A 24,576-nucleotide genomic window follows, 5' to 3' on the forward strand; every position below is an offset into this window, starting at 1 on the left:
CAGTAACTCATTCCTTGGATAAATCACACAGTCAACTTGTTTTCAAAGATAATTTATTTTAACGAAGTTAATCATATTTAATATCTATCATGTGTCATTAACTTCAATCGAGCACAAAAAGCAAAGAATATTGCAAATAATATCATGAAAACAACTTCAGTGAGAAAAGTAAGAAAAATAATGCAGTGGGGATGGGGGGGTGCGATCGATGAGCTGCCAAATCAGCCAATATGGTTCCTACTTATAGGAATTCCCAAAAAGGCGTCAAAAAACTACTTAGGCAGTGGCGGCTCAAGAAGTGGGGCTTCACCACTGTGACTGCCAGTCTATACAGTAGCTGGGCCCACGCCTACACACACAGTGTAGGCGTTTACCTGCACAAAAGAAAACGAGGTCATTCCAACATTAATGCAACATTATATATTCATATTATTCAAGAATGCAAAATATGTACCTGCAAGCGCTTGCACCTTTACTAAACTCATGCTTGAGTAGTCTGTAGTAGGACGAGTGGTAGTTTATCAAAACGGAACCTTATGGGCTATGTAAAGACATTTATTACTAGAGATACAGCACTTGTGTTGGGCCTTAGTGGGTAGGCTATATGTGATGTTGTGGCCAGTGTGTTTGTGTGTGTGTGCATGTGTGTAATTTCACCTTCCTCATCCTCCTCCCCCCATTGGAGGAGGACTGGGCCCACCACCAAAGTTTATTCTTCCAAACCGCCTTCGGCCCCCAGGGGGACCTGGAGGACTGTACGAGACAAACAAATGCCAAATGAGGCTTAACTCTTAATTTGGGGGGAAAAAAAAGACATTAAACGGCAATCATACAGTGAATCCCCGCTATCCACAGGATGTGGGTCAAAGTGTGAAAATCGGCCGCACCTCAAATGGTTTATACTCTACTGGAGATGCCACAAGATCAAATGCAAAATGACAAAAGCAAATGACTAATTTTGTCTAAATATGGCTCTTAACTCCTTCAGAACCAAGGTGCCATCAAATGGTGCCAAAGCAATACTCATACTGCTTAGAACTGAGCACAAAAACAACGCATAGGTGACTTTTTCAGCGGTTAAAAAATCCACCAATAGGCAAAGGCTGAACTGCAAATACGTAGGGATTCACTGCAATATAACCACTACTACTGAAGCTTACATACCCTCTGCCATCAGAAAACCGTGACGAGCTATGTCCATCTTTTGTCAGGTCTGGGTCAATTATTGTTTTAAAACTGGTGGGGAGAAGAAAAAAAAAAGTCAACTGTTTTTGTACTAGGACAAAAGCAAATATACAATTTATAAATTATTTTAGAGACTATGAAATGCAGATGGTTTCATTCTAAGTAATGGACTCAACTCTCTTTACGGATGGGTTACATCAACAGTATAGCAATATGGATACTAATTATTTATGGAAGGACTCATAAATTGACTTACAACAGGCCAAAAAACTCCACAGCTCCCCAGAAGAGGTCAACCACTAAAGACAGTCGCCATGGTGACTGGCTCCGGCTGTCCAGAACTTGACCTGGCAAAAAGAGGGTCAAGGTGATGTTGAATAAGAATATAGTGTGATACACTACAGGGTGTTGTTCCCCATGTCTGGACACACAGGCAATGTGGAGTGATTCAATTGAGGTCTCGTGAATCTTCCAAAAAACCTCCAAATAACAAATGTTGGAACTCATGTTGGAGATGTTAATATTCTAATTGAATACATGTTGAAAACGTGCATCTTGAAATATATCCAATTCGAACAACGCCCGAATGAGGCGACTCAAACCAATGGCCGAAACGATGGACATAAAACACAGAGCAAATATACACTGGCTGGCAAATTAATGTTAAAAACCACGAAATATTGTTTGTTGTTTTTGAGAAGCAGGGCAAGTTAGCAAACACGCTGGTTAGCGGCTATAAACGCTAACTGTCAAACTTCCGACTCACCCCATACATTAAACGGTAAAAGACTTTTCAATTAAAGTCCCAAGGCATACTATGTGATAGAGACATTATGTATTGGATAAAATTGATAGAAGATATCAGAAACCACTCACCGTTCGACACGTACACCATTTTCAGGGAACTAACAACATACGTACTTGCGTTGCCACATGACGTTCACTTCCGGGTTCATATGTGACGAAATACCGCGACAATTACTACAATCTGTCAACAAGACAAGTCATCAGAAATGTTCTGTGGAGAAATGTTCGGTGTATAGTTTTATCTTTTTTTTTTTTTTGGATTTGAACCCAAAATAAATAGAAGTTTTTGTGTGTGCAGTAAGGAATTGGTCAGTTTCAAACTTGAGTTAGGGTTTCAAAGTAGGCTTTCAAACAAGGGTTAGGGTTTTAAAAATAGGGTTTGAAACCAAGGCGGCTCGGTGGCGCACTGGCTAGCACGTCCGCCTCACAGTACGGAGGGTGTGGGTTCGATTCCACCTCCGGCCCTCCCTGTGTGGAGTTTGCATGTTCTCCCCGTGTCCGCGTGGGTTTTCTCCGGGTCCTCCGGTTTCCTCCCACATCCCCAAAAACATGCTTGGTAGGCTGATTGAGCGCTCCAAATTGCCCCTAGGTGTGAGTGCGTGTGCGGATGGTTGTTCGTCTCTGTGTGCCCTGCGATTGGCTGGCAACCGGTTCAGGGTGTCCCCCGCCTACTGCCCGATGACAGCTGGGATAGGCTCCAGCAAGCCCGCGACCCCCGTGGGGATACAGCGGTACAGAAAATGGATGGATGGGTTTGAAACCAGGGTTGGTTGGGTTATTGGGGTTAGGTTATGGTTAGGGATTAGATTTAGGGTTGGGGTTTGGACCTAGGGTTCGGGTTTGTAAGTCAGGTTTTAAACTAGAGTTAGGGTTTGGAAGTATGGATTTAAACTAGGTCTAGGGTTTTAAACTACTGTTAGGGTTTCAAAGTAGGGTTTCTTTTGCAGTAGATTTTCCTGCTATGGGTTTTCAATATAAAAGGTGTTTCTTGTGCAAGGTAACCACTTCTATAGTACTATAGTCACAAATACAACAGCTAAAGACCATCTAGCAGTTCAGCATTGACAGCCCAAGGATACTTTTGGTCATGTTTTGGCGCAATGCCCAATCTACCTTTTTTATATACATGGCCCTCAAATAACATCTATTGTTCAAAATTGCAGGATAAATACCTTGGTACCTGTTACTGTTTACCTACACTTAAGTGTCCTTGATTATTATGAGGTTCTTTATGTGCTGTGAATTGCAGTTGAAACATACTTAAAGATGCATTTGAGGTGCGTAATCAACATACTTGCTGTTATACTTGTATTACAGAAGCACCATGTTGCAAAATAGACCTTTATTCCAACATTTCCAAAACATTACAAAATAATATAAAGACAAGCAAAACCATAAATTACACTGGAGATTTTCACAATGTTCGCTCCCATTATTTAAACAGTTTAAACAGTAATTATTTTACAATGCTTCTCCATAATCTATCCGAGTATCTTTCCATCCAGGGCAGAGTGTAAACATAAAAACAGAAAATAGATTATAAACAAGTATTTACTCGTGTCGTAGGAATGTTTGTGTGCACTGCAACACCGGAGCATCATTGATGAAGCCTTGCATAAAGTTTTCTGTCAGAGCCAAAAATGGACTCAGTGGCTCGCTTTCAACAATAACAAAGATTAGGAGGGCGACTACAACAAACACCACAAATTGGATATGGATGGGAACCATTCGGTGCTCAATTTCGCTTCTCTCCTTAGTAGTGGGGCTGATTGGAGGGCTTGGGGAGCTCAGCTGTTTGGGCCTCCTGGCTGCACTCATGATAGGTCTTCGACAGGTAAAGGAATGTAAGCGTGAGGTTCAAAGGGATAAAATCTTTCTTAAGATACAATTGTTGACATGCACTTCTGCCAAAAAGTCAGACACATTTGACTTTCAAGTTCAGGATGATCCCAAAATGAACCAAACTTTCCAGTTGATTTGTTTCTCTAAACTTTTTAATGGAAGTCTAACTGTTCAATGTTTTATGAGTTCTCGAAAACTTGCTGCTCTTACTTCTTAATTCAAGCACTAAGGCTGCAGTGTCCAATTGTGTTAGAACTTACCTGAATCTTGTATTTGTAGGCTCGATGTTAGGGAGCAGGTCCTTCTTGGGTCCCTGTAGAAGCAGAAGATCGAATTACTTACAAAAATAAGTTGAGCTGGAGACACTGTTAAGGAAAGTAGCAAAACAAGCTAGAAAATACAAGATACTTTAATAATCCAATCAAACAAATGAGAAGCAAACATTAACCAAAAGTGTGTTCTTGTAACCATCGTATAGATGTCTGCAAATGGGATGGGTGCACCTTCGTTTCCTGGTTAGGACGAGATTCTGTGGGTACGAAGTACTGAGATGAAGTGGTTTCCGCCACAACGATGTCCGACTAAAAGAAAAATGTATACGAGGATTACATATTCCACTTCAAACTGAATTCAAGGTTTGTGGACGTCGCTCTCCTGCAACTCGCTGTTGACCTCTCCATCTGTTGTTTTGTTTGATTGTAGTGAAAATCATTGTGAGCACTCTAAACCCCCCCCCCCCAAAGGCAAATACCTCTTCATCATTTTCAGTGGCGAAGTTCTCTGAGGAACAGTTGGGATCTTGGATTGATTGTTCCGGGACCTGCCAGATTAAAACGCTATTACAACGTTTCAGTGACAGTACAAGTCTATTTTAACAACAACCATTTCACATTTTAATCACACAACTTAAACGTAAACTACATACAACAGATTTTTAAAGGTGATAAAAAAAATGCATTTTGTTTTGTGACCCTCACCATGCCACCAAGCAGAACATTTCAATTCTGGTAAAAAAAAAAAAAAAGTGTACCTGTGATCCTAATCCCGAGTTTTGATCTAAAGATGACGCTCCACTTGTGTCTTCAGGAACCACAAAAGGGCCGTCACTTTGTGTTGATTTTGAAACTTTTTCCAAAGTCGGCTTGTGACAAAGATCAACGTTTCTTGAGCAACAAGCTGCATCGTGCTACAGCACAAACAAGATAAACATATAAAATATAAAAGAAAAAAGAAAATAATGTTTTTTGCATTGAGTTACCAGTCTAGATGGGGTTAAAAAGCACTGTTGGTAAACCTCCTCAGAGAGGATGTCCACCTGTGGAGAAAGAAAGTAGTTAGCATCATGAAACACTTTATTTATTCAATCTCATTACAACTGTAGTATTTAAACACATTCTATAAAAGATTTGGGATATTTAGAAGACAATTTAGCATCGTCTCAAACACCTGGGTAATGGCCATGTGTCCCAATACTTTTGTCTACATGATAAATGTCAAACTATCTCCCACCTCAGTGTATTCTTCCATCGGTTCTTCTTCCAGGCTTGATCCTTCGGAACGTATCAGAAAAACCTCATGAAGGATGGTCATCAAGTGTTTTGATAAAATGGAAAACATGAAGTGGTCATTCAGTACCCGAGTCACTGTCATCACTGCTTTCGTCTTCCCACTCGTGGTGATGAACTTTCTCCTCTCCGTTCAAAGTGCCCCATTTCGCCTGCAGCCTCCTCAGCTTCCTCTCATACACGGCCCTGGTGGAGCCTCACAGATACACAAACATTCTTACTATAAGGTCTGAGTTATTCCTTATTAGGTTACAGATAATGGATGGATGGAAGATTCATGTATTATTTTTCACCAAGAAGCATATCTTCAAGTGTTAGTCAACCTTACCCACTATTGGCCCAATTGTGACCCCGTACGCAAGTAATGCGGCCTTAAGGTCATCATCCGTCAGCATACTCAGGTTACATTTCTGTCCATTGTTTGGCTTCTCTTCCTGCAAAGGACAATGATTTAGAACCACTGCAACATTCATAGAAATGATCCGAGTTTACGAAGTTGCTGTTTGAAAAAATAAACCAAAACTACATTTTGCAACCGCAATGTACTTAACCAGATCAGCTAACAAGTTTGCTTTTATTTCTTTAACTACTATTTTATTAAACAGATGAATGGCGCTCTCACCATGGTGGCCGGGCCACCAAGTTGGACTGGATCTTGGACAGCATGCACTAAACTTAGCCTGGCATGTTCTCCATGATGCCTTTCTGTGGCATGCGGTGATTTGATGACATCACCTTGAAAGCTTTGTGACATGGAGATTATGACCTAAGAGTACATGTCATTTGCAGTGCACCACTTTATCCTAACAACCAGTGACAAAAATACATCCAAAATCCCCATGATTGAAAGACCAATTCCAAATGTTGGCTCTTTACAATAACAGGAGCAACTAATTAAGATAAAGGTTTTGTTTAGTTAGTTTTATTTCTCTTGTTTATGGTCATTTTGTCTAATTTGTTTGGGTTGTCACAAAGTTTCATCAGCAAAGGGTTTTGATGCAATGTAAATATGTATAGTTAGAAAAGTCCTAAAATTCACTGGCTGGTTATTGTTTATTTGCATTCATTGAATTTTCTAACTAGCTTAAATTAAGCATGGTATGTGCATTCACATAAATCCATTTAAAACTGCTTGTTTTTTTTATTTTTAAATATATATTGTCTATTTTCTAGTTTTTAATGTTAAACTTTTCATAGCTATTTTCGGTGTACCTGCTTTTACAAATAATATGCAAGATAGTAAATGTTGGAATTTGTTTTGTCTGAGGTTTTTCACCTACTAATTACTGAGATCACCTGCTAACAAAGGTTTTGACAAGTTGTAAAAAAAAAAAAAGCGTAAAAAGTATTCCAATTCAAAATTTCGACCAGGCAACATTGTTACACACACCTCAACCCAGTCAGTAAACAATTTATCTGTGCAATGAAGACAAAAAGCCACATGGTGTTCATTCTCCTTGCTCGAGAAAGCAAGACAAGTTGTTTTTGATCACTCACCTTCTTCACCTTGGAAGGAAAAACCGGTCGCCTCAGCAACACTGGCATGTCAACTGAAAGCAGTTGGGGATGGATAAAATTAAACAAAAGTCAGCAACTCTTCTTGACCTCTTACTCATTTGATAACGGCTGTGAAAGGTGGCTTGATTGGCAGCCGCCTTAAAATGCAGGCTGTTGTTAACATGGCAACAAGTGCCAAAGTTAGAACTTAATAAATTGTGAAATATGGACATATTACCCCCAAAGTTAAATTTGACGAATGTGAAAATTGGGAATAGGCTTTTGGGAGAAATTCAAGGGCAAAAGTTGATCAATTGCTTGGTGTGGTCTAGGTCTCATGAAATCAAAATGAACAGCATGAATAAAGATATAAGGCATAAAACATGTCTTAGTGAAGATTTTCATTTAATATCACATTCAACACAAATAAATGCAACTTGAAAACATTGCTTCCAAATCATGTGAAAACTGCAATCGTGAAACATTTTTTCCACTCATTTAAAATTGAACTAAAATAAGGTGAAATATAGCTTAAAAAATAAAAAAACACACAATTTGAATGAACCTTATGGGAATTTATTTCCACGTGAACATAATAAATCCCTCTGAAGTCTTATTTCATATCTAAACACGTGCTACGTTTTTGCCAAAACTTCGCAAGCAGTATTGAGTTCAGTGTTAGTCATAGCAGCAACCTCATGCTGACCAAAGAAAAAAAACAACTCAAAATACATTTCCACAGTCACTACTGACTAAATAAGAGTTATTGAATACAAAAACTGAGTTGTACCAAAATAAGAAGGCAATACAAATATTGGCAGTGTCACACGTTAGACCAGGGGTCTCCAAACTACGGCCCGCGGGCCAACTGCGGCCAGTTTGTATTGGCCCGCAGCAAATTCTGAAAACATAATTGAATATGGCCCGCACAAGAAGCTTGAGCTCAACTCTGTTGCACTTCTCAGTTTCCACACTAGATGGAGCCCGCCACACAAAGCGTTTGACGTCCCATTGGCCCTTCACGTTAATAAATCTGGCCCTCCTTGCAAAAAGTTTGGAGACCCCTGCGTTACACTATGTATGATGAAACGTCCAAAAGCAGTTCTTTTACTCCTTCTGTTCCACACCAGACTCCTTTTTTTTCTTGTTGTCGTCACGTTTGAGTAAGCTGACCTCTGTGTCCAATGGTAAATTGCCGGTGGTGCCTTCTCCCTCACCAGAAGCTTTCTCCACTGTTCTCTTTTTGCTCTGGCTTTTGACTTTTGGGCTCTTCCGGACCAGTGGGGTGTGTCCGTAATTGTTGTATACGCTCATCACTTTGATGACCGTCCGACTGGACACGTCGCACAGTTTGGCCGTGTCACGCACCGACATGCCTCCCAGTTGAGAGCCAACTATTTGGCCTCGTTGAAAGTCTGTCAACTCACTCATATCTGGATCCAGCTGTAAATCGGGTGGATTTTCTTCACCGGAGTGTGAGGTCAGACTTGACTTTGGGTGCCTGGATGGAATAACAAAACGTGCAAAGCTTTATACAATGGTTACCTCAAATTGAATACCTAAAAAAGGCTCAGCGTCAACATAGGGCGCTAAGAGACAAAGATAGTGATGCTTTGACTTACGAGTGGCCTAACTTTTTAAGTTTTTAAGACTTACGAGCCATCACTTAGTCTTGTTTTGTGTAATTGAAGTGAAGTGAGGAAAAAAGCTAGGGAAATAAACACTTGCATGGGGAAGAGGTCGACACTGAACCGCATGGAATGGCTATTAGGCCTCTTCCAAATGAAGATACAAATCTCGTATGTCTTTCAACATACGTGCACAAATTGGATATTCCTGTCATTCCAAGTATGACGTCATCATAATATAACGATATGATACGTATAAATGTGAGTATGCTCAAACAAGTCTGGACAAATGTACAGCATGCTGCTTATGACACCAACTAAAGATCTGGTAACACTGACATCTTTGTAGTTATTTACATGCAATTTGGACGTTTGCACAAACAGGTTGATTGTGTTTAATTAGTGTATACACAGCCGTATCAGACATGTGTCACAACAGACAGAACTAAGTGTAAAACTACATCAATTGAAAGATAGTAGTTTATCAGTGGTTCCATTCTCTCTGGAGATTAACGTGCTCTTTTATTACAGTAAATCAAAGCCTGTCATACGCCTGTTGAAAATAAAGGCTAGCATGAAGGTGGACGTTCAAATCCACACGGATCGGGCATGACTTAAGTACAGAAATATGTTTAGCATGAAATTTCCGAGCAACATCCGAAAGTCAGTGATTGGTGCGTCATTTTTAAAGCAGTATTTTGAGGTTAAACGGGAACGCTGAACGCAACGTTAGCTACCGCCAAAATCCGAATGCTAAAGGCAAAAGAATGATAAATCGGCTCATATTTCATAATAGACAAAATAAACAAAATCGCTCAAAGATTTTGGGGTGTCATACCTACCGCAAGAAATGGTCGATGGTGTCCGTTTCAGCGGCGTAGATGGAAAAAAAGATGTAAACAAAACAAGCGTAGACGTAGCGTGCAATTTTAGACTGCCACTACTTGCCTCTGTAGCAGTATGATTTCCGGCTACCACTTAAAAAATAAAGGCATTCGGTACACTACATGTTGTGAAGTCTTATCATGCTCTCCATATTCAGCGCTAATTTTGTTGTACTTACGCCATCGTTTTTTCTTTTCGTCACCGTTACTACACAAACAACTGCTGCAGCTCGCAGTCCTGCAACTGAACAGAGAACGCCATCTCACTAGACCACTAGAGGGCAGCAGAGACATTTGACGAACTGCAACTCAACAAATGTTGCGTGCACAGCGATCAGTCCATGCTGTACTCTCACCTCTCGCCCAATATCAGCTGGAACCCTACCTAATGAGGACAAGGGCTATGGAAAAGGAATGGATATTTGCACAATGTCTGGTTGCCTTTTCTGGGTGTGAAAAGCCCTCTGTTTCTTCAGGCGTGTCTTCATGCAGTGATAATATACAAGTCTGTATTTTGATATTGACCTTTTTGACCTCCAGTCTCCCAGACCTCCCTTTGGACTTGTGAATAAAAAAAGAAACAAAGCTTGAGCTCTCAGTGCTGTGGATCTTTGATGCAATCTCGTAAGTGAGCTGATGGTCCTAGGCTGCCGGGCTGCTGGCCATGACGCTCAAACCAAAGGTGAAAGATCAGAAATGTTAGACAAAACATTGCTACTTCTTAGTGCTGCACCAGGCAGGAGGTGCGGGTAAAGTTCATTCACAAGATAGTCCCAGGAAGAGAGTGACAGATCTTTGTCACCTTGAAGACCATAAAAATGTCTTCATTTTCTCAGCAAAACCATGTACAGACTGAAGTCTTTTCAATACCAAAAAGTATTTTCGGGATGAGAGCAGTACCAATATCCAGTTGTTGTTGTGGTTATGAAGCATTTTTACTGTTGTTTTCATATTTACCATTGCTATTGCAGGGTTATATGTAAATCCTTCAATACTTTGTCTCATCTCTGTGCCAGACCAGTCTCGCACCACAAAAATGGCCAAGCAGGGTAATCAGAGCCAATTTGAACACCCAACACATGTGACTCGTTGCCTTTTGATCATATAGCCGGCTGGATAGATGTAAGCTATACTACATACAACATACTGTGTGGTATTTGATGGTATGTCTGTGACAGGTCAACTAAGTTTTAACTTGTTTGTGTGAAAACAACACACAGGAGATACAGTTATCTCATCAATATTTTAGTCATGCACCAACCTTTCTGGCAGTTATTACAGTTGATTGTTGTTACGTGAGGACTGGAAGAGCAAAGCGGGGCCAAATGCAAATGTCTGCTTTGTTCGGCCTGTTGGAGCTATTTGTGTTTATCACATGCGACGTGCCGATTTGTGGCTGGATACTTTGAGATGTTTGACCAACTTTGTGGCTTTGTGTGCAATTTAAAATGAGAAGAATTGGACTAGAGGTCAGGCATGTTCATGCATTATTATGGATTATTATTATTATTACGAAGCATTGCCAATGAGAAAAATATTTTGTTTAAAGTCAATTAAGCCTTTCATAGACAAATGCAATTCAATGTGCATTAAAAAAAGACCAACTGAGCAGATTAACAAGATGTAAAATGAAGGTTCCGAAAATGCATTTAAGCAATTATAATGATTAAAAGAAGAGCCAAATTATAACTGCACTATATGAAGGCTGTAAAAATGACGTTATGGATAAATTTACAATTTAGAATAAAAAGAACATGCATCTTGAGAAAAATATGAAATCTTCAGACTATTTTGTAGCATAACAGCTCGATGTCGCTTCATTGTGCCAGTGTACTTTTACTTGTCATGCAAACATACACACATTTGGCATAGTGCAGGCACTTACACACACGCAAACAGCCATCCATCATTTTGACACACACACACACCTGCGCACACACCACAATCATGTTTCCCCCACTTAGACAATCTTCTCACGAGAGTGTATAATCATTATACACTCTCGTGAGAAGATTGGGGGTGTCAAACTCATTTTTTTCGCGGGCCGCATTGTAGTCAGAACTTCTTTCGGAGGGCCATTATGACTGTCAACCCAAATAAATGTATGAGCACCTCATATTATATACAGTAAAAGCTACTAAACAAACTGACAAATAACTCGTTTTCAAATCAGACGAGTAAAAACTGGTCAAATATTTAAAAAAAAAAGATATTATTAAAAGTGAAGACAATTTGCAATTCTAGTAACGACACGAATCTGATGCACAATTTGTCTTCGCGGGCCACATAAAATGATGTGGCGGGCCGTATCTGGCCCCCGGGCCTTGAGTTTGACATCAGTGGAATGGATGAGTCCATTAGTGTTAAGTGGGGGGGGGGGGGGGGGGGGGGGGTAGTCTATTTTTTACACCCTCGCTTGTTCCAAAAACAGAACAGCGCTGTCCCAATGAGAGCTTTTAACAATACCATCACTACACTTGATGATATATATAGAGCTTTGTGACTTGGTCATTTCAAAAGTAGCTCGGAAGCTGGAAAAATTTGGGCAGCCCTGGACTAGGGAAAAAGAAAGTTGTTACGGAAGCCCGTCAGGCATGAAGGAAGGGGTGGTTCATTTCGTCAACAGATCGCATCGTATTCGTGACAAAGTTATTTTGGTCTTTTCCCCCCCCCCATCTAGTATTTTATTTGACGACTTTATTTAATTTCATTGTATTCGTTTTATTCATATAGTTCATTTTAATCAGTAATTAACTGTGAATACTAGGTTGGTTCGATCGTGTATGCGCAGGTGTGTGTAATCAAATGCCTGGCTGTCTCCATTTTAAATAGCATTGAAACGCATGAGGTAAGAACGAATAAGTTAACTACTACCAACAATCGTAATAATATGGAGAGTGTAATAATAAACAACTTTATTAAATGATATGATAAACTATTGTCGTACTAATATTTGTAGTATTGTAGTAATTGTTCACGTTCGCGCGTATCTTAGCGCTAACTTAGCATTCGGGGCAAAACGATGTAGTTTTAGCTTGTAGCTTAGCCTACCATACTTAACGATTTTTTTTCTAAACCGCTTTACAAATGTATGGAAATGGTGTGTACTGTCAGAACGATTTGTCGACTTGCCCCTAAATATGGTAAAACTTAAAGGTATGTCTCGTGAAAAATGTGTTTATCTCGTCTATTTGAAAATATGATATGCAGTGTTGCTTCGTTTTCAATTCGTTGATATTCATACTGTATTTTGGTGTCTTTGACTGCCCAAAAGTGTTGATAACCAGCTGGAATGTTAATATTGCCATATTGTGGCCGAGTTTGAGGGTTTAAACGTTTTAGAGAAGTAATGTTAATCCTAATTTCATATTATTATGTTGTTGTATACTTCTGTTTTAATACTACAGATCATGTTTTAATTACGGCTATATTCTTTCATACTTCATTAATTACGGATATATACTTTCATACTTCCTTTCTTTTTACTTTTACTTTTAACTAATGCTAACAAACCTAGATCAATGTTGAAGTCGTTATAACTCCAATATAATACCAATATTTGAACACAAACCTTGCAGTAACACTTGTAGGCAAAAACTATAACAATACTTACGGGCATATATTATGTATAATAATAACTGATTGAAGCTTAGTGGCTCAGCTCTTTGTATTTTACTGAAGCATGAAATCATTATGTACAAACTGTTTTCTCTGTAGTTCTTTACATTCTTTTCAATTATGCTATTACTGTAGGTTTTTAAAAAGTAAAAAAAAAAAAATAAAATAATAATTTTTCTTTTGTCATTGTTTTTTTTAGGGGGCTGCGCCAATTGCATTTGCCTTTATTTCAATGGTGTACTGTGAATTCCATGTGTGTTCATTTGGAGTTCCGAAAATTGTCAGCCATTATGATCAGAATACTTGAGGAGAACAGCAAACAAGTAAGTCATTATCACTCATTTACAGAGGTCACACTTTACGACAATATTTTAGCATCTCCTGGATGTTTTAGTTTTGTTTGAGCTTCATGCTAACATACAATGCAATCGTAATAATATGGAGAGTGTAATAATAAACAACTTTATTAAATGATATGATAAACTATTGTCGTACTAATATTTGTAGTATTGTAGTAATTGTTCACGTTCGCGCGTATCTTAGCGCTAACTTAGCATTCGGGGCAAAACGATGTAGTTTTAGCTTGTAGCTTAGCCTACCATACTTAACGATTTTTTTTTCTAAACCGCTTTACAAATGTATGGAAATGGTGTGTACTGTCAGAACGATTTGTCGACTTGCCCCTAAATATGGTAAAACTTAAAGGTATGTCTCGTGAAAAATGTGTTTATCTCGTCTATTTGAAAATATGATATGCAGTGTTGCTTCGTTTTCAATTCGTTGATATTCATACTGTATTTTGGTGTCTTTGACTGCCCAAAAGTGTTGATAACCAGCTGGAATGTTAATATTGCCATATTGTGGCCGAGTTTGAGGGTTTAAACGTTTTAGAGAAGTAATATTAATCCTAATTTCATATTATTATGTTGTTGTATACTTCTGTTTTAATACTACAGATCATGTTTTAATTACGGCTATATTCTTTCATACTTCCTTAATTACGGATATATACTTTCATACTTCCTTTCTTTTTACTTTTACTTTTAACTAATGCTAACAAACCTAGATCAATGTTGAAGTCGTTATAACTCCAATATAATACCAATATTTGAACACAAACCTTGCAGTAACACTTGTAGGCAAAAACTATAACAATACTTACGGGCATATATTATGTATAATAATAACTGATTTGAAGGTTAGTGGCTCAACTCTTTGTATTATACTGAAGCATGAAATCATGATGTACAAACTGTTTTCTCTGTAGTTCTTTACATTCTTTTCAATTATGCTATTACTGTAGGTTTTTAAAAAGTAAAAAAAAAAATAATAATAATAATTTTTCTTTTGTCATTGTTTTTTTTAGGGGGCTGCGCCAATTGCATTTGCCTTTATTTCAATGGTGTACTGTAAATGCCACGTGTGTTCATTTGGAGTTCCGAAAATTGTCAGCCATTATGATCAGAATACTTGAGGAGAACAGCAAACAAGTAAGTCATTATCACTCATTTACAGAGGTCACACTTTACGACAATATTTTAGCATCTCCTGGATGTTTTAGTTTTGTTTGAGCTTCATGCTAACATACAATGCCAACAAACCTAGATCAATGTTGCAGTCGTTATAGCTCCAATATTTGAACACAAACTTTGCAGCAACACTTGTAGGCAGAAAATATAACAATACTCACGCGCATAGTATATTATGTATACTAAAAACTGATTGAAGCTTAGTGGCTCAACTCTTTGTATTATGCTGAAGCATGAAATCATGATGTACAAACTGTTTTTCTGTAATTCTTATCATTCTTTTCAATTATGCTATTACTGTGGGATTTTATAAAGTAAAAAACAAACAAACAAAATAAACTATTTTTTTTGTCATTGTTTTTTTTGAGGGGGCTGCGCCAATTGCATTTGCCTTCATTTTAATGGTGTACTGTAAGTTCCATATGTGTTCATTTGGAGTTTCGAAAATTACGTCAGCCATTATGATCTGAGTACTTGAGAACAGAAACCAAGTAAGTCATTATCACTCATTTACAAAGGTCACACTTTATGACAAGTATTTTAGCATCTCCCGGATGTTTTAGTTTTGTCTGAGCTTAATGCTAACATACAATCCTAACAAACCTAGATCAATGTTGCAGTTGTTTTAGCTCCAATATTTGAACACAAACTTTGCAGCAACACTTGTAGGCAGAAAATATAGCAATACTCATGGGCATATATTGTGTACTAAAAACTGATTGAAGGTTAGTGGCTCAACTCTTTGTATTATACGGAAGCATGAAATCATGATGTACAAACTGTTTTTCTGTAATTCTTTACATTCTTTTCAATTATGCTATTACCTTAGGTTTTTATAAAGTAAAAAAAAAAAAAAAAAAACGTTTTTCTTTTGTCATTGTTTCTTTTAGGGGGCTGCGCCAATTGCATTTGCCTTCATTTCAATGGTGTACTGTAAATTCCATGTGTGTTCGTTTGGAGTTCCGAAAATTATGTCAGCCATTATGATCTGAATACTTGAGGAGAACAGCAAACAAGTAAGTCATTATCACTCATTTACAAAGGGCACACTTTTACTTTGACAAGTATTTTAGCATCTCCCGGATGTTTTAGTTTTGTCTGAGCTTAATGCTAACATACAATGCTAACAAACCTAGATCAATGTTGCAGTCGTTATAGCTCCAATATTTGAACACAAACTTTGCAGCAACACTTGTAGGCAGAAAATATAGCAATACTCATGGGCAAATGTGTACTAAAAACTGATTTGAAGGTTAGTGGCTCAACTCTTTGTATTATACTGAAGCATGAAATCATGATGTACAAACTGTTTTCTCTGTAGTTCTTTACATTCTTTTCAATTATGCTATTACTGTAGGTTTTTAAAAAGTAAAAAAAAAAAAAAAAAAAATTTTTCTTTTGTCATTGTTTTTTTAGGGGGCTGCGCCAATTGCATTTGCCTTCATTTCAATGGTGTACTAGTAAATTCCATGTGTGTTCATTTGGAGTTCCGAAAGTTACGTCAGCCATTATGATCTGAATACTTGAGGAGAACAGCAAACAAGTAAGTCATTATCACTTGTTTACAGAGGTCACACTTACCGACAGGTATTTTAGCATCTCCCGGATGTTTTAGTTTTGTCTGAGCTTAATGCTAACATACAATGCTAGATCAATGTTGCAGTCATAACACCAATATTTGAACACAAACTTTGCAGCAACACTTATAAGCAGAAAATATAACAATACTCACGCGCATATATTATGAATTCTAAAAATTGATTGAAGCTTAGTGGCTCAACTATTTTGGTGGCTGCAAACTACCCAATACAGATATGACACAGTATGTGTAGAAAAGGTGATGAATGCAAAGGTTGGTTAGCTTGATGCTAACGCATTATGGAAAACACCATCGACAAACACAACTAGTCTGTCATGTGCCTGCATCTGGTTGAAACTGCCTGCCCTGCCCTGCCCTCTCACTGGCCTGTGCCTGGGTAAAGCTATGACTTTATGCCTGCCCTCCTGGCCTATGCTTGGATAAGACCATGGCTGCCATGACCTGGATGATGCCATGATTCCCTGCCTGCCTAGCACCCGTCTCTTCTTTTATTTTTCTCATGTTGTCTTCCGTCCACTGGCTCCCCATAAAACAGCGCATACATTTCAAGATCCTTGTCACCACATACAAGGCCCTAAACAACCTTGTCCCCCCCCACCTGGCTGAACTCCTGCACCACTATACCCCCACCCGCCGACTCCGCTCTGCTGACACCAGCCTGCTCACCCCCACTACCTTGACCAAATAGCGGACGCGCCTTGGATGCGCCTTGGATGCGCCTTGGAAGCACCTTGGAAGCACCTTGGATGAGCCTGGACGACGCCGGGACCGCCTTGGATGCGCCTTGGATGCGCCTTGGATGCGCCTTGGATGCGCCTTGGATGCGCCTTGGATGCGCCTTGGATGCGCCTTGGATGAGCTAGGACGACGCTGGAACCCCCTTGGTTGCGCCTGGACGACCGCCTTGGATGCGCCTTGCCTGCGCCTGGATGCTGGGATCACCGTGTTTGCGCCTGGACGACGCCTGGACGACGCCTGGATGCGCCTTGGATGCGCCTTGGATGCGCCTTGGATGCGCCTTGGATGCGCCTTGGATGCGCCTTGGATGCGCCTTGGATGCTCCTGGACCACCATGGATGCCTTGCATGCGCGTGGACAACGCCGGGACCACCTTGGATGCGCCTGGTTGACGCCGGGACTGCCTTGGATGCGTCTGGACGTCTCCGGGACCGCCTTGTATGCGCCTGGACGACGCCGGGACTGCCTTGGATGCGACTTGGATGCGCATGGACGATGCCAGGACCACCTTGGATGCGCCTGGATGATGCCGGGATCGCCTTCAATGCGCCTTGGATGCGCCTGGAAGATGCCGGGACCGCCTTAGATGCTTCTTGGATGCGCTATGGATGCGCCTGGACGACACTGGGACAGACTTGAATGTGCCATGGATGCACCTGGACGACGCCGGGACCGCTTTGGATGTGCCTGGGCGACGCCGGGACTGTCTTGGATGTGCCTGGGCGACGCCGGGACTGTCTTGGATGTGCCTGGACGACGCCGAGACCACCTTGCTTGCGCCCCGACGATGCCGGGACCGCTTTAAGTGCGCCTGGAGGACACCGAGGCACCTGGACGGCGCCTAAACGAAACCTGGATGATGCTGGGACTGCCTTGGATGCGCTTTGGATGCGCCTGGACGACGCTGAAACTGCCTTGGATGCGCCTGGACGACACTGGGACAGCCTTGGATGCGCATGGAAAACGCCGGGACCGCCTTTGATGCGCCTGGACGACGCTGGGACCGCCTTGGATGCGCTTGGATGCGCTTGGACGATGTCGGGACCGCCTTGGATGCACCTGGATGACGCCGGGACCGCCTTGAATGCGCCTGCACAATGCCGAGACCGCCTTGAATGCGCCTGGATGACGCTGGGACCGCCTTGAATGCGCTTGGACAACGCCGAGACTGCCTTGGATGCGCCTGAACAACGCCTGGACAACCTTGGGCGCCTGAAGGAGGCCTGGACTGCCTTGGATACGCCTAGACGACGGCGGGACAGCCTTGGATGCGCGTTGGATGCGCCCTGCATGCGCCTGGATGCTGGGATCGCCTTGTTTGTGCCTGGACGACGCCTGGACTGCCTTGGATGCGTCTTGGATGCACCTTGGATGCACCTTGAATGCGCCTGGACGACGCCCTGACCGCCTTGGGTGTGCCTGGACGACGCCGGGACTGCCTTGGATGCGCTTGGACGACGCCGGGACTACCTTGGATGTGCCTGGACAACGCTGAACCTCCTTCAATGTGCCTGGAAAACGCCACGACCGCCTTGGGTGCGCCTTAAATGCGCTTGGACGATGCCGGGACCTTCTTTGCTGCTCCTTGGATGTACCTGGACGACACCGGGACCGCTTTGGATTTGCCTGGACAACGCCGGGACCGCCTTGGATGCACCTGGAAGAAGTCGGGACCGCTTAGGATGCGCCTGGATGACGCCGGAACCTCCTTGGATGCGCCTGAATGACGCCGGGACTGCCTTGGATTCGCCTGGACCGCGTCTGGACAACGCCGGGACTGCCTTGGATGCGCCTTCAATGTGCCTTGGATGCGCCTGGACGACGCCTGGACCGCCTTGGATGCACCTGGTTGACGTCAGGACTGCCTTGGATGCACCTGGGCGACGCCGGGACCGCCTTGGATGCGCCTTGGATGCGCCTTGGATGCGCCTGCTTGACGCCGGGACTGCCTTGGATTCGCCTAGACCGCCTTGGATGCGCCTGCACAACGCCGTGACCGCCTTGGATGCGCCTGGACGACGCTGGGACCGCCTTGTTGGCGCCTGGACGCCGCCGGGACCGCCTTGGATGCGCCTTGGATGCAACTGGACCACACTGGGACCGCCCCGTTTGCGCCTGGACGACGCTGGGACTGCCTTGGATGCACCTGGATGACGATGGGACTGCTTTGGGTGCGCCTCGACGATGCCGGGACTGCCTTGGATGTGGCTTGGATGCGCCTGGATGATGCAGTGTCCGCCTTGCATGCGCCTGGACGACGCCCGGATCGCCTTGGATTCAAGATTCAAGAGTCTTTTATTCGCCATGTTTGAGCGTGCCAAACAAGGAATTTGACTTCGGTAAATCACAGCCTCTGTTCAACATTTAGGTGACTAACAACACTCAGGACATGTGAAAAATGGCAAATATTCTCAAACATCCCCTGATCTTAAACTCCCAAAAGGGCAAGGAAAAACTCAAAACTCCAGCTAGGGGAAATGAGAAACCTTGAGAAGAGACCACAGATGGGAAAGTCCCTCTTCCAGGATGACCAGGCTGCAATGTACCTTGGATGCACTTGGACGACGCCGGACTGCCTTGGATCCTCCTGGATGACGCCAAAATTGCCTTGGATGCGCCTTAGATGCGCTTTGGATGCACCTGGACGACGCTGGGATCGCCTTGGTTGCGCCTGGACGACGCCAGGACTGCCTTGGATGCAACTTGCATGTTCCAGGACGACACCGGGACCCCTTTGGATGCGCCTGGACCACGCCGGGACCGCCTTGCATGCGCCTGGAGGCTGGGACAGCCTTGTTTGCGCCTGGACCACGCCGGGACTGCCTTGGATGCGCCTGGACGACGCTGGGACCGCCCTGGATTCGCTTGGAAGCTGGGACCGCCTTGTTTTTGCCTGGACGACGCCGGGACCGCCTTAGATGCGCCTTGGATGCACCTGGACAACGTCGGGACCGCCTTGGATGTGCCTGGACGACGCCGGGACTGCCTTGGATGCGCCTGGACGACGCTGGGACCGCCCTGGATTCGCTTGGAAGCTGGGACCGCCTTGTTTTTGCCTGGACGACACCTGGACCGCCTTGGATGCGCCTTGGATGCAACTGGACCACACAGGGACCGTCCCGTTTGCGCCTGGACGACGCCGGGACCGCCTTAGATGCGCCTTGGATGCACCTGGACAACGTCGGGACCGCCTTGGATGTGCCTGGACGATGCCGGGACTGCCTTGGATGCGCCTTGGATGCGCTTTGGATACACCTGGACGACGCTGGGACTGCCTTGGATCCACCTGGATGACGCTGGGACTACTTTGGGTGCGCCTGGATGATGCCGGGACTGCCTTGGATGAGCCTTGGATGCGCCTGGACGACGCCAGGACCACCTTCGGTGCTCCTGGACAACGCCGGGACCGCCTTCGATGCGCCGGATGATGCCGGGATCGCCTTGCATGTGCCTGGACGCTTGAAACGCCTTGTTTGCGCCTGGAAGACACTGGGACTGCCTTGGATGCGACTAGGATGCACCTGGACAACGCCAGGACAGCCTTGATTGCGCCTGAACAACGCCGGGACTGCTTTGGATGCGCCTTGGATGCGCCTGCATGACGCCAGGACTACCTTGGATGTACCTGGACCACACTGGGACCGCTTTGGATGTGCCTGGACAACGCCAGGACCGCCTTGGAAGGGCCTTGGATGCGCCTGGACGAAGCCAGGACCACCTTCGGTGCTCGTGGACGACGCCGGGACCGCCTTCGATGCGCCGGATGATGCCGGGATCGCCTTGCATGTGCCTGGACGCTTGAAACGCCTTGTTTGCGCCTGGAAGACACTGGGACTGCCTTGGATGCGACTAGGATGCACCTGGACAACGCCAGGACAGCCTTGATTGCGCCTGAACAACGCCGGGACTGCTTTGGATGCGCTCTGGATGCGCCTGCATGACGCCAGGACTACCTTGGATGTACCTGGACCACACTGGGACCGCTTTGGATGTGCCTGGACAACGCCAGGAACCTCCTTGTATGCGCCTGCTTGACGCCGGGACTGCCTTGGATTCGCCTAGACCGCCTTGGATGCGCCTGCACAACGCCGTGACCGCCTTGGATGCGCCTGGACGACGCTGGGACCGCCTCGTTGGCGCCTGGACGACGCCGGGACCGCCTTGGATGCGCCTTGGATGCAACTGGACCACACTGGGAGCGCCCCGTTTGCGCCTGGACGACGCTGGGACTGCCTTGGATGCACCTGGATGACGATGGAACTGCTTTGGGTGCGCCTTGGATGCGCCTGGACGACGCCAGGACCACCTTTGGTGCTCCTGGACGACGCCGGGACCGACTTGGATGCGCCTGGACGACGCCAGGACTGCCTTGGATGCGCCTTGGATGCACCTTATATAAACCTCATATGCACTTGGACGACATCGGGACTGCCTTGGATATGCCTGGACGACGCTGGGACCGCCCTGGATTCGCTTGGAAGCTGGGACCGCCTTGTTTTTGCCTGGATGACACCTGGACCGCCTTGGATGCGCCTTGACGATGCAACTGGACCACACAGGGACCGTCCCGTTTGCGCCTGGACGACGCCGGGACCGCCTTAGATGCGCCTTGGATGCACCTGGACAACGTCGGGACCGCCTTGGATGTGCCTGGACGATGCCGGGACTGCCTTGGATGCGCCTTGGATGCGCTTTGGATACACCTGGACGACGCTGGGACTGCCTTGGATTCACCTGGATGACGCTGGGACTACTTTGGGTGCGCCTGGATGATGCCGGGACTGCCTTGGATGAGCCTTGGATGCGCCTGGACGACGCCAGGACCACCTTCGGTGCTCCTGGACGACGCCGGGACCGCCTTCGATGCGCCGGATGATGCCGGGATCGCCTTGCATGTGCCTGGACGCTTGAAACGCCTTGTTTGCGCCTGGAAGACACTGGGACTGCCTTGGATGCGACTAGGATGCACCTGGACAACGCCAGGACAGCCTTGATTGCGCCTGAACAACGCCGGGACTGCTTTGGATGCGCCTTGGATGCGCTCTGGATGCGCCTGCATGACGCAAGGCCCACCTTGGATGTGCCTGGACGACGCCGGGACCGCCTTGGATGCGCCTTTGATGCGCCTGGACGACGCCAGGACCGCCTTGGACGCGCCTTGGACGCGGCTGGATGCTGGGACCGCCTTGTTTGCGCCTGGACGACGCCGCGACTGCCTTGGATGCGCCTGGACGACGCCGGGACCGCCTTGGATTCGCCTGGACACTGGGACTGCCTTGTTTGTGTCTGGACGACGCCGTGACCGCCTTGGATGTACCTCAACGACGCTGAGACCGCCTTGGATGCACCTGGACGACGCTGAGACCGCCTTGGATGCACCTGGATGATGCTGGGACTGCCTTGGATGAGCCTTGGATACTCCTGGACAACGCCAGGACAGCCTTGATTGTGCCTGAACAACCCCGGGACTGCTTTGGATGCGCCTTGGATGCGCTCTGGATGCGCCTGCATGACGCCAGGCCCACCTTGGATGTGCCTGGACGACGCCGGGACCGCCTTGGATGCGCCTTTGATGCGCCTGGACGACGCCAGGACCGCCTTGGACGCGCCTTGGACGCGGCTGGATGCTGGGACCGCCTTGTTTGCGCCTGGACGCCGCCGCAACTGCCTTGGATGCGCCTGGACGACGCCGCGACTGCCTTGGATGCGCCTGGACGACGCCGGGACCACCTTGGATTCGCCTGGACACTGGGACTGCCTTGTTTGTGTCTGGACAACATCGGGATGGCCTTGCATGTGACTGGATGCTGTGACCTTGTTTGCACCTGGACGGCGCCTTGGATGCACCTTGGGTGCGCCTGGACGACATCGGGATGGCCTTGCATGTGCCTGGATGCTGTGACCTTGTTTGCACCTGGACGGCGCCTTGGATGCACCTTGGGTGCGCCTGGACGACACCGGGACCGCCTTGGATGCGCCTGGACGACAGCCCGACCGCTTTGCATGCGCCTGCATGACGCCAGGACTACCTTGGATGTACCTGGACCACACTGGGACCGCTTTGGATGTGCCTGGACAACGCCAGGACCGCCTTGGAAAATGTGAAAAATGGCAAATATTCTCAAACATCCCCTGATCTTAAACTCCCAAAAGGGCAAGGAAAAACTCAAAACTCCAGCTAGGGGAAATGAGAAACCTTGAGAAGAGACCACAGATGGGAAAGTCCCTCTTCCAGGATGACCAGGCTGCAATGTACCTTGGATGCACTTGGACGACGCCGGACTGCCTTGGATCCTCCTGGATGACGCCAATATTGCCTTGGATGCGCCTTAGATGCGCTTTGGATGCACCTGGACGACGCTGGGATCGCCTTGGTTGCGCCTGGACGACGCCAGGACTGCCTTGGATGCAACTTGCATGTTCCAGGACGACACCGGGACCCCTTTGGATGCGCCTGGACCACGCCGGGACCGCCTTGCATGCGCCTGGAGGCTGGGACAGCCTTGTTTGCGCCTGGACCACGCCGGGACTGCCTTGGATGCGCCTGGACGACGCTGGGACCGCCCTGGATTCGCTTGGAAGCTGGGACCGCCTTGTTTTTGCCTGGACGACGCCGGGACCGCCTTAGATGCGCCTTGGATGCACCTGGACAACGTCAGGACCGCCTTGGATGCGCCTGGACGACGCTGGGACCGCCTCGTTGGCGCCTGGACGACGCCGGGACCGCCTTGGATGCGCCTTGGATGCAACTGGACCACACTGGGAGCGCCCCGTTTGTGCCTGGACGACGCTGGGACTGCCTTGGATGCACCTGGATGACGATGGGACTGCTTTGGGTGCGCCTTGGATGCGCCTGGACGACGCCAGGACCACCTTTGGTGCTCCTCGACGACGCCGGGACCGACTTGGATGCGCCTGGACGACGCCAGGACTGCCTTGGATGCGCCTTGGATGCGCCTTGGATGCACCTTGGATAAACCTTGGATAAACCTCATATGCGCTTGGACGACATCGGGACTGCCTTGGATATGCCTGGACGATGCTGGGACCGCCCTGGATTCGCTTGGAAGCTGGGACCGCCTTGTTTTTGCCTGGACGACACCTGGACCGCCTTGGATGCGCCTTGGATGCAACTGGACCACACAGGGACCGTCCCGTTTGCGCCTGGACGACGCCGGGACCGCCTTAGATGCGCCTTGGATGCACCTGGACAACGTCGGGACCGCCTTGGATGTGCCTGGACGATGCCGGGACTGCCTTGGATGCGCTTTGGATACACCTGGACGACGCTGGGACTGCCTTGGATTCACCTGGATGACGCTGGGACTACTTTGGGTGCGCCTGGATGATGCCGGGACTGCCTTGGATGAGCCTTGGATGCGCCTGGACGACGCCAGGACCACCTTCGGTGCTCCTGGACGACGCCGGGACCGCCTTCGATGCGCCGGATGATGCCGGGATCGCCTTGCATGTGCCTGGACGCTTGAAACGCCTTGTTTGCGCCTGGAAGACACTGGGACTGCCTTGGATGCGACTAGGATGCACCTGGACAACGCCAGGACAGCCTTGATTGCGCCTTGATTGCGCCTGAACAACGCCGGGACTGCTTTGGATGCGCCTTGGATGCGCTCTGGATGCGCCTGCATGACGCCAGGCCCACCTTGGATGTGCCTGGACGACGCC

The 24,576-nt window shown here is 46.1% G+C and overlaps 2 protein-coding genes and 2 long non-coding RNA genes across 4 annotated transcripts; all 4 read right to left on the reverse strand.

Moving 5' to 3' along the window:
- Positions 1 to 36: 36 nt before the first annotated feature.
- Positions 37 to 2,152, reverse strand: selenok (selenoprotein K). Its single transcript, XM_037245874.1, has 5 exons — positions 2,062 to 2,152; positions 1,442 to 1,532; positions 1,165 to 1,236; positions 658 to 753; positions 37 to 374 (listed from the first exon to the last, which is right to left on the reverse strand). The coding sequence occupies exons 1-5, from the start codon at positions 2,078 to 2,080 to the stop codon at positions 371 to 373; spliced, it is 282 nt and encodes a 93-aa protein (XP_037101769.1). The 5' UTR covers positions 2,081 to 2,152; the 3' UTR covers positions 37 to 370.
- A 2,137-nt stretch (positions 2,153 to 4,289) lies between these two features.
- On the reverse strand, positions 4,290 to 5,009 carry LOC119118143. The gene is made up of 3 exons (XR_005096658.1): positions 4,865 to 5,009; positions 4,586 to 4,654; positions 4,290 to 4,415 (listed from the first exon to the last, which is right to left on the reverse strand). It is a non-coding gene; the product is annotated as an uncharacterized LOC119118143 (long non-coding RNA).
- Positions 5,010 to 5,313: 304 nt separating this feature from the next.
- LOC119118226 (lamina-associated polypeptide 2, isoforms beta/gamma-like) lies at positions 5,314 to 6,157 on the reverse strand. The gene is made up of 4 exons (XM_037245088.1): positions 6,022 to 6,157; positions 5,728 to 5,833; positions 5,470 to 5,595; positions 5,314 to 5,384 (listed from the first exon to the last, which is right to left on the reverse strand). Exons 1-4 carry the CDS (start codon positions 6,151 to 6,153, stop codon positions 5,314 to 5,316), a joined length of 435 nt encoding a protein of 144 aa, XP_037100983.1. The 5' UTR covers positions 6,154 to 6,157.
- Positions 6,158 to 8,156: 1,999 nt separating this feature from the next.
- On the reverse strand, positions 8,157 to 9,661 carry LOC119118437. The gene is made up of 2 exons (XR_005096714.1): positions 9,367 to 9,661; positions 8,157 to 8,397 (listed from the first exon to the last, which is right to left on the reverse strand). It is a non-coding gene; the product is annotated as an uncharacterized LOC119118437 (long non-coding RNA).
- Positions 9,662 to 24,576: the final 14,915 nt, after the last annotated feature.

The sequence above is a fragment of the Syngnathus acus genome, chromosome 2, assembly GCF_901709675.1.
Source record: "Syngnathus acus chromosome 2, fSynAcu1.2, whole genome shotgun sequence".
NCBI classification, from domain to species: Eukaryota; Metazoa; Chordata; class Actinopteri; order Syngnathiformes; family Syngnathidae; genus Syngnathus; species Syngnathus acus.

Excerpts from the sequence above, each read along its gene's own strand:
- LOC119118226 (XM_037245088.1), bottom strand. The coding sequence starts at position 6,153 with ATGTCACAAAGCTTTCAAGGTGATGTCATCAAATCACCGCATGCCACA. Across the intron at positions 5,834-6,021 it reads TTGGTGGCCCGGCCACCATG|GAAGAGAAGCCAAACAATGG; the intron begins GTGAGAGCGCCA and ends TGTCCTTTGCAG. Across the intron at positions 5,385-5,469 it reads CAGTGATGACAGTGACTCGG|GATCAAGCCTGGAAGAAGAA; the intron begins GTACTGAATGAC and ends TACGTTCCGAAG.